Below are 10,372 nucleotides of genomic sequence, written 5' to 3'. Positions count from 1 at the left end.
TGGTCTTTTCAATCACCAGCAAATATTATTGACATCAAGCAGTATCTAACGGAGTTTCTTTTCCAATGTTGCAAATTAGTACACTACATTTATGTACAAAAGGATCGCACAACACAACTGCTGACTCTGACAGTGTTTGGGCATGTCCTAATCCTGTTTTTTCCTACCGTTTTACACAGCTGCTGGTGCAATCTGCTCTGACTGCTGCAGGTAAACTATGATACCATACCAGGGAGGGCCTGAGACCAAACAATCTAAAGTTAGATACAAAATTGTCCAAAAACCGATGGCGCCTACACAGATTTGGCCGAGAAAGCTATTGGCAGAGTGGTTAGTACGGTGAAGGTGTCGCCCGGAGGCGTCAAATTCAAACGACTTTCACCCATGTCCCACCGCACATTGGGCAAGCATGGGTCCATCGGCTGATCCACCATGCCTCAAGCTCATTCGACGTGTTCGGAGCTAGAGCACCAGGCTGAGCAAATGCACAGGTTTGCCTCAAACATCGTATGCACTGCAAAAGATAGCATGTCTCGGTGTCACGGCAAATGGTGAATTGGATAGAGTGCGTCGATAATTAATTCTGAAAGAATACTGAAGTTAGAGACTACTACTATCAAGTATGCTTACCTTGTACCATTCACCTTCGAGGCCTGTTTTCCACACAGCTGTAATAACATCTCTCCGAGAACCCATCACACCTAGAAAAGATCCCAGCCCCACGGATGTTTTCAGACCAAATGCTGCATCTCTTTCAGACAACCGGCGCTTTCTTGGCCAAAGATTTTGAATCCCAAAGGAGCTGTCGCCATCCTCTTCCATGTCCGATAAGTGGCGATTGGTAGAGCCATTGATTTTTAGCTGTCGCGTATTATCCAATGGACCAAGATCATCTGGTTCTGACCATGGCCCACCAAACATGTTGCGTCTATGCCATTCTTCAGCAGGGGGCTGCAGTTCTAATTCTCGAAGTAGAAGGCCAGCAGCATCAGCTCCACGTGGACGAGGCATATTCTGCAATAAATATTGGAACAAATGGGCAACATTGGTATAAATTCTCGACAGAAATGCGTGTACACAGCTCTTGTTGGACATGTACATGCTCACTACTCTTACCAAAGATGTACATGCTGATGAAAATGAGAACTCCTAAATGGTGACAAGAGGGCGCTGAGGCCATGAGTAATAAATTATATAGGCAGATGGAGAACGTATGAACAAAAGAAATCATAAAAACCAATTATGCACGTGTGCTTGTATAAATGAAAATTTCCATAATTAACTTGGACAACAATATTCTTTTGCTGGATCAATCCATCGTTAACCCAGGTAAGTAGAGTAGAACTTGCAAAATACTATATCTCTATTTCTCCAACACAATTGAGAATTACTATAATGTATTGCTGAGAAGAGAACATTGAATGCTCTAATGAGTACACAGAGAATACAGAAATAAACTTCCACAATAAATCTGTATTGTACCTGCATATGAGGGCCAAGAGATGCTTCCACTACCTCAGGGAGCACAGTGTAATTGCCATCGATGTAATGCAGCCTTATAATAATATTGCTCGAACCAACCTGAGAAGAAGGCAACGGATGTTGCAAGGTTGCAGTCCGTTTACATAGGTCAACTAATATGAGAAAAAGGACTTTCACCTGCAAGCATGAAACAAATAATTCAGAAACTAGATGTATTACAGTGCTACACAAATAATACTTTCAGAAAGGCAACTAATAAAATCGGGAGAAACATGTCGGGCAAATCACCGATCAAAGATTATACTAGGTAAATTATCCAATCATGTCTAATTACCCTTAATCATATGGCACTTGCAAACAATTTAGACACACACATGATATATGATATGCAGACATATAACCACACTATATAACAGCTCTAATCTAAATGTTGATTCAGAAACAATACAGGCTAGATATTGATGTCGAAGCGCACATACAAAAATACTGTTATATGTATAACTATCACTATTTTCAGATTGAAAAAAGTTTTCTTATTGAACAATTCAGGCTGAGAAAATCCATATTTATGGGTTATTTGTTTGTTACCTCGTCTGAAGTATAACCTTGGCCAGCATTGCCAGAACCTATCCTAGCAGATTTGTTGCCCACTGGATTTTCTTCAGCACCCTTTGCTCCAACCATCTGTCCACGTGAAGTTGTGCCATCTTCCAATTTGGCAGCACCTAGACCAGATCTGACTGCCAAAGTATTATCCTCTGTCTTACTGTTCATCAAGTGTTGTTTCTGCATGCTAGAATCAGAACTTTTTTGTGCATTTGCAGGTATCCTTGGAGATTGCCTTCTCCGAAAAAGCAAACAAAATAGCAACAGCTGACATAATCTATGAAGGAAATGGCAGTCCCCAATAAGTCTAACAGCTGGTGTGCCAGGGAATGTTCCCGTATTTATGCTAATAGGCATGAATGATGACCTCCCGCTAATTGGATTTGGTGCAGCATTTGCAGCACCATCAGTATTGTTACTAATCTTAGCAATGGCACCTTGGACCCACTCTTGCATTTGTGAGCTCCCTGTTGTAGACGCTACTCCACCTTGATTACCTGAAACATTAGCATCATTGCTAAGTTTGAAATGTGCCAGCAACTTGTCATTTTCCAAAAAATTAAATAAAGAAACAAATAATTCATAGGTGGTTTTATTTAGCACCAAAAAAAAAAGCACAAGCTTTAGCAAGATAGACGGAATCAAAATTAACCTTGGTTAGTTGAAGGTGAAGGAGAACTGTTGGTTGGACTTGTAACCATATTCCTAGAATTGCCTGAACCAGAAGATGCTCCAACTGCATGGCTAGCCAAAGTTCGGCAGAAGCTCGCATAGCGTCGCAAGCGTGTGATAAAATGTGACGCTAAATCTAGAACAGCATCAACGTACCCCTGCAGTCCATGTTCAAAAAAAAATTAAATCCACAAAATAGTAACATGAAAGTTCATATGCAGACCGCTTATGCTGAAATGTGTGCACAAATTGCTAAGGCATTGGAGGCAGTTGATGGGCTGAGCATAATTCCTGCACACCTAGGAGCAAAGCTTATGATGAAAGCTATCTGGAGGCTGTTTGAATCGTAGTCGGTTTGGAACATAAAAACAGCAAAATACTGCTGTAAATACTGTAAATTCCATACATGGCATGGTTAATCTGTGGCATATCATGCCTCATCCTCATGCATGAATAGGTTGTGGTTTACAAATAGCTTATCATTCAAAAAGGTTTGCAACATCATTTGCCCATATTAAGTCTATAGCCAAAAAAAGGAAAACGAGATTAGCAAATTGAACTGAAACTGTGGACCAGGAAATCAAAAGAACATGAAACACAGTATACCTGGATGCTTAAAAGTAGAGCTGGGTCAACAGTCATTTTGTCAGGCCCAATGCTAGATAACATGTCACTGGAAGCTTGCCACGGTTCAGGTAGCAGAGTTGATGGATTTATCAGGGCAGACTCAATTCCCTTGCCAAGCATATCCAGAAGCAATCTTGCTTGCATGTCCAACACAAGTGCTCTGACATCTTGAGCATTTGTTCCTTCCAACAATCTACACTTTATCCTATCAAGATTCTGCAATAAGTAAAATAGACTAATCAGTAACAGAAGAAAGCAATAGCCTTGCAACTTCAAGTCCTCAAAATCTGAAGTAAAAGGTAAACACACAATTAGAAAAACAAATCTTGTCCAACTCACAAATTACAATATATTGCATTATGAATAAAGTAGCAAACTACATACTACCGTAAATGGTCTCTGACCAATACATCCAGAGATATAATTTATGTTCATAGAAAAGTTTGGCAAGCTTCATGCTAAAATGTTCATTCAGAACTGCAAAGCAGTGCTAGTGACTTGTCACAAGAATACTAAAAAACTATGTCCAGGAAAGAAAAGGAAAAAAGTCATCTTGATTATATTTTGATTCGTATCCCCCTTTCAACTACTGGTGGAATAAAGACTGGTGATTGGTGAATGTACAATCTTTAAGAACCCAAAAAGATATTGTGACATGCATGTCACATAGTAATGGCAGTAGGCAGTAGATGATGAAAAATTGAAGGCCTGTGCTTAAAACTGCACATAATGTACTAAAAGCACAGCACACTTACAGGACAGTGTTGTTGCCTCTGTTGTATAGTTGGAAGACAATGGAAGTCCGCGTCCAGCAAAGCTATCACACTGTTCAGTGAGACTGGAAGGAAAAGCAAGAGATTTAGTTTATCATGGACAAATATAAATGTTACAGGTGCTGAAATAGTTAACCAACCATATGTAGAAAATGATGAAACTTACTGAAAAGTTCTGTATCAGCTTAAAAAGATGTATTGCAACTCACACCAGGAAATAATGTTAACATATTGAGACATCCAAATGGGAAAAATGAAGCAAAACACAATTCATCATACTGCAGATGCACAATGCTTTCAAATTGGGAGCATAAATGTGCAATCAGCTCTAAAGTCTTAACATTATAAACAACCAAACAGAGATTTGCTTGGTTACACTGTTCTTAATTACTCCCTCCGTTTCACAATGTAAGTCATTCTAACATTTTCCACATTCATATTGATGTTAATGAATCTAGACATATATATCTATCTAGATTCATTAACATCAATATGAATGTGGAAAAAGCTAGAATGACTTACATTATGAAACGGAGGAAGTATATACTTTAAGAGGTTGAGTGACAGTTGTGGAAATTCTACCGTGTAGCAGATAATCCCTACTTTTCTAATTGTGTGGACAGCTAGAACACAATTGAAATGCAAATACTATACACAAATTTTAAATTGCATCTGCATAAGCATCCTTACCAATACCATCTTCAGCAGCACTTTGTGTGCAGCCAACAGCATCCCACCAATCCACACCAGCCAATAGACTCCACCAAAATCTGCTAAAAAGATCGCAGTTATAAAAAAAAACATTTTCAACAAATAAATCATTTCAATCAACCTCTGTTAACTTGGGTGGATACCTATCTGCTATTGCTCGTTCCCAAACAGCTGAGCTAACCTTTGTCTGAGCATTAAGAATTGCAGGAGGAAGCACACGTATTATCTTTAGTATGGTTCGATCTTTGAGTGTGTCATGCCATACTGATGCCAAGCAACAACCACTGGAGGAGAAGGCTGGTGGAGCAATTGCTGAGCCAACATTGACATGATAGCTATCAACCTGTTCAAAGTTTGGACCTGAAAAAATGTGCACACCTCCACGCAGGAATGCAACTGCAACCTCACCACCATGAGCAGAATAAACTATTTGGGCCAATTGTCTGACATCATTTGGAAGATCATAAGGGTCAAAGCTAAGTCGGTTCGCCCTGTCAACACTGCACTCAGAAGAACTCCGCTCATCTGAAGTTGTTGGCATTGGAACATATGATTGAGGGTTCTTAAGGTCCTCAGATGGTGGGATGCTTTTGTTAACTCTTGTGGACCAAACAGTCTGTGTAGGTGGCTGTCCACCAAAGTTTGCAGGGCTTCCAAATATTGGATGAAGAACAACAGGTTGGACTGAAGATTCCCAGCACTGGACTCTCCATCCAGTGATGGAAGGTCCTTCATCAGGATCATAAGGAGACATGTACTGCCCTGGAAGTATGTGGTTTAACAATTGTCAGAAAAAATAAATAAGCATTAGCCAAGAGCCTAAGATCAACCGATTCACTTAATAAATTTCAGAGACCCCAAAAGTCCTTAAAAGAATATGCATATAGCATTTACAGACAAGAACTTTTATTACCATGGCACAAGCTACCAGAGCAAATCAAAGAAACAACAAAAGCAACTAAAGGGAGCTAAAACATGTATAAGCATGCTCTGGACATACATAGTTAGATTAACTCTCCTACTATTAAAGCTGTTGGATGATCATAGGATTAGTGTGGTGATTATGAATGGCATTGATGTTCATGCCATTCATCAGAAACAAATAGTCATAGTGAGATGTGACAATTGCATCATACTAATTCATTTCCCAGGTGTCATATACGCACCTTCAACTATTACAACTGTAATAACTGATCCCCCTCGAGTGGGATCAAAAGCAACTGAGGTAACCCCAGATCCCCATGTTGTGGTAGTGGCTGACTGGGCAGCAGCTTCAGGACTGACGTAAGCTGAAAAGTTGGAAACTGGACAACAATGGATCGATGCTACCTCAGTGGTCTCATTATCTACCTGTGCCTGTTTTTTTGTCTGTGCGCCCTCGGAAACAAGGTAGTCTTGCAAAGAGAAGAGGTAAGATGCAAGTGGAGCAAAACCAGCCCAGAGTGGGGGATTTAGTGATGGAGGAAGAGAGCTTGTTGCATTTATCTTTGCAGTTGCCTGAATACCATTGCCAAGGCCTGGCATCACCTCCCAAACCACTACAGTAGATGGATTAACAAGGGGAACACCAGCAACATGTAATGCTCCAGTTTCAGTAATAATAGCATCAGCAGCCATTATGCCGCTTGGCCCTGCTCCTAAAAGCCCTTTGCTAGTAGAAAACCATCTAGGTTGTGCTGAGTTTTGAGAAGGCCATTGTGACCAATGAAGCTGAACAGAACCCGATGAAAAAACTGAACAGACACATAGAATGTTTGGCCACCCAGCTGCAGTAAACAGCAATATGTCAGAGTAGCGTAAAGAAGCATGCTTGCTTTCTCCTCCAAAAAAAATATATGCTCAGTAATATATGTGTTTAACCAACCCGAACTTTGAGGCTGCTGGGTAAGGAACTTTTCCTCAAAGGTTTTCAAGTTTGATGAAGTACTAGAGTTTGCAGGAAGCCATCTATACTGCAAAGTCAAAGAAACAAAACAAATTTAGCCGTGGCAACAGCTTAGTAATTATATTCCTTCGATTCTAAGATCCACTTATTTCAGGCCAAAAGGGTAATCAAACACAGGTAGTGTCATTTGAAATAGATCAAAGTACTTACTCAGACATAAACTGAGCCAGAATCTTTTTTACCTAATTGTTGCAATTGTTTATGATAAATGTCCAGTGAAAAAATCTTAGAACAGTTTAAACTCAAGTCTATTGTCACTGCTTTATAAAATATTATATTTTAAAAAAATAATGATTAACAATTGACACTGAAAAGTATATAAATCTCGAATGTTAAATTGTGAAGCGGACTGTATAAACTGCTGGGTCAATCGTATTGCATATTTGCATTCCAAGTGTAAAGTGCTAATTATCAAAAACAAGAGAAGCAGACTGTAAGTTTGCAAATTGGCAACAAACCGGAGAAATTCCTGACAACCACTTAGTCACCACCGAAAGATCTTGACGCCATTCGTGTTCACATTGCCAGGAACTGGCATCACGTACAAGATTAGTAGGACCCTTCACCATATCAAGAAAGAAACAAGTATTAGAGAAAAAACACAAAACAGCATGATATGTATATAGACTTGAAATGAAAAAAGAAAATCCTGAGTGTTTCGCAAATTAACAAAGTAAGTTCAATGGTACTACTAACAAAAAAAAATGATATGCATACCGAAATTTGCTTAAGGTAGAGATGTACCTTAGTTGGCTGTGTCCATATAGTAATCCTTCCATGAAAATTTGCCACCAGTAATGCACGAGGGCATGATCGAGGAGACCATTCAATGAATTGAACAAAGTCGCGTGGAGAATCTGTTCAAAATTACAGTGAGTTAGGATTGGAGGTAGAAAAACTCGTATATAAACAAAAGTGAGTTTGAATCTCACCCTTCACCTGACTATAAAATGCCCAATGGACAGTGATTTGCACATGCATAACGTAATCACATTACCAAAACAATTGAGATTTAGCCATGGATTACCTGCTTTCACATTGAAAACAGAACATTCTGTTGGTCTCTCTGGATTTAGAATGTGTATGGGAATCCAAAATGGTGGGCTTGAATTAGAGCTGAAAATATACATTAGATCGTTTTACGGCAAAGAAACCTTCATAACCAGAAACTGTAAGCAAACAATTCTACCAAATGGTTGAATATCCCACTAAGACAAGCTAACAGAACAAACTTATTTATGGATAACTAAAGGTCAGAGGAAAGTAAATTTTCAGGGAAAGGATGGAAAAATGTATACCTTGGTATGCGTGCACAAGTCTCTGATGCGCATGCAATTGCATTGAGCTTCCCGCACCAAGCAACTGCACTGCAATAAAAAAAAAACCATAGATAAGATAGTTACTAGTTGTTCCCGATATAGTGTAGGCTAAAGCAGACAAGGCAACCTCATCCTACAAGATCAAAGCAGTTTTAAACAAAAAAAAATAATGTGGATTTTAAAAATGGAGTTATCACGTTCGGTATTTTCTAACTGGTGAACAAAGTAACCAGTTTGACCTGACTAAACTTAGTTATGTGAAATAATGACACTACATGTTATAACTGTATTTGATCTAGTATAGTAGAAGCCTGCACAGGATACAATCATTCAAAGCAATCACAATTCCATGCCCACGCTAATGCTTCTGCAAGTTTGAGTCACTAGATTGTTCATCCCAATCATTGAAACGCCACCCAAATTTGAAGAGGAAAAAAAAAGTAAACCCAGATCGTTTGATTTAGATTATTGAGTGGATTATTGTCATGGATATATTATAGGGATAAATTAGATATTTTGAGAGACAAACTTAACAAATAGCTTAAAACAAGTGGTCTAAGCAATACAGTAGAGGAAAATTTCTTTCGGGGGGAAAAAAACCATTTCAATAAATCGATGAATAAGCTGAAACAGATCAGGGTTTAAATTCATCACACCTAAGCTTCCCCCAACATATTTAAATCCCAGAAAGAAAAAACACCCCCAAAAAAACCACAACTAATCTCGAAACGCACCTGAAGTTCCTGCAGAGCTCGGGCACGCGCATCTTGTGGCGGAGGCTCGAGGGCGGCTGCTTGAGCCGGATCCGGAACACGGTCGCCGGCGACGCCTGCTGCCCACCTCCACCTCCACCTCCTCCTCCCCCCGCACCACCACCACCCCCACCCCCCTCCACATCCCCAACCCCCCCACCACCACCTCCCGCGCCACCATCCACCTCCATGGCCTCGCCTCCCCCTACGCCCACCTCCTCCACTCCACCCCCATCCCCCACTCCTCCTCCACCCCCCTGGCCCTCCTGCTGCTGATCCTTGGGCGGCGGCGTCGGCGAGGAGACGGGCACGGCTCCGGCGGCGGCGGCGGCGGCGTTGGCGGTGGGGGGAGAGGGGGTGGGGGTGGGGACGAGGGGGCTAGGGTTTGGGGCGGAGGAAGAGGTCATAAGGGGCGGAGGAGACAAAAAGGCGAAGGGGAGGGAAGCGCGCGCGAGGGGGGGAGGGGGAGGCTTAGGTCACTGGAAGCGACCGCCCGTTGCTGTCGCGGGGGGAGGGTTTCCTCCCCTCCTCGCTTTGCTGCTGCCTCCTGCGTGTGCGCTGCGGCGGCGTCGCTTTCAGGTTGGGTGGGGAATGGGATGCGGCCGTGGAAAGGGGAGACGACGACGACGAACGACGATGACGATGACGACGACGGGGAGAGAGTCAGAGGGAGGGGGGGAGGGGAAACGAGTGGGTTTGGTCTTTTGGTGGCGTTTCGGGAGTGGTGAGCTCTGGGTATGTACGAATTCCGTTGAATTTTGGATCGAAATTGCTAGAAAACTTTTGCAAGTTCCGTGGAGTTTAGTTCCAAACTTTTTTAAAAAAATTTTTAACTTTCCATCGCATCAAAACTTTCCTACACATACAAACTTCTAACTTTTCTGTCACATCGTTTCAATTTCAACCAAACTTCTAATTTTAGCGTGAACTAAACACACCCTTTTTCTCTCAAAACTTTCAGATTTATGGTCATCGGGTTACTGGAGATTTGTACATTCAAGAGATAACATTGCTACAAAAATATCATACATGTTATGTGCAAGATCTCGGTGCTAGTCAGCCAAACCACGGTTAAATACATGTTTTATATAAGTTATACCGTAGTTACAATACAGTTACAGTACAACTATACTTCAATTATAATATAATTTAATCTCGAAGTTTTACACTTAAAAAATCTACGGCAGTTTTTTACACACTCCAATATTACTCTTGTATAGTACCTAGATGTACTAACTTGTAACGAAATAAAGAGTGTTGTCTGTCTATTTAAAATTGGATACACGAATTTCATTGAAATTGGCATGGAGGCGGGTAATCTTGGTGTTGTGGTCTTGCGGTGGATTGTAACTTGTAAGAAAATGGGGATAGTCGTCTATTTATTTGAAACTGGGTACATAAATTTCGTTAAATTTGGCACCAAGGCAGATAAAATGAGTGAATGTATGCCTTTTTGGGAATTTGAATGAATCTTTCGTCAGATTT

At 40.8% G+C, this 10,372-nt stretch overlaps 1 protein-coding gene across 1 annotated transcript; it reads right to left on the bottom strand.

The window, feature by feature from the left end:
* On the bottom strand, positions 1–9,552 carry LOC4349021 (mediator of RNA polymerase II transcription subunit 16). Its single transcript, XM_015758340.3, has 16 exons — positions 8,870–9,552; positions 8,115–8,183; positions 7,844–7,932; positions 7,561–7,673; positions 7,275–7,376; positions 6,736–6,823; positions 6,038–6,637; positions 5,015–5,633; positions 4,851–4,930; positions 4,143–4,225; positions 3,367–3,603; positions 2,741–2,918; positions 2,071–2,585; positions 1,483–1,659; positions 631–1,014; positions 1–514 (listed from the first exon to the last, which is right to left on the bottom strand). Exons 1-16 carry the CDS (start codon positions 9,292–9,294, stop codon positions 368–370), a joined length of 3,906 nt encoding a protein of 1,301 aa, XP_015613826.1. The 5' UTR covers positions 9,295–9,552; the 3' UTR covers positions 1–367.
* Between the last annotated feature and the right edge of the window lie 820 nt (positions 9,553–10,372).

This window comes from Oryza sativa, chromosome 10 (assembly GCF_034140825.1).
Source record: "Oryza sativa Japonica Group chromosome 10, ASM3414082v1".
In the NCBI taxonomy this organism is placed as follows: domain Eukaryota; kingdom Viridiplantae; phylum Streptophyta; class Magnoliopsida; order Poales; family Poaceae; genus Oryza; species Oryza sativa.
The sequence above is the reverse complement of the archived record's forward strand: the minus strand, read 5'-3'. Positions and strand labels throughout refer to the sequence as shown.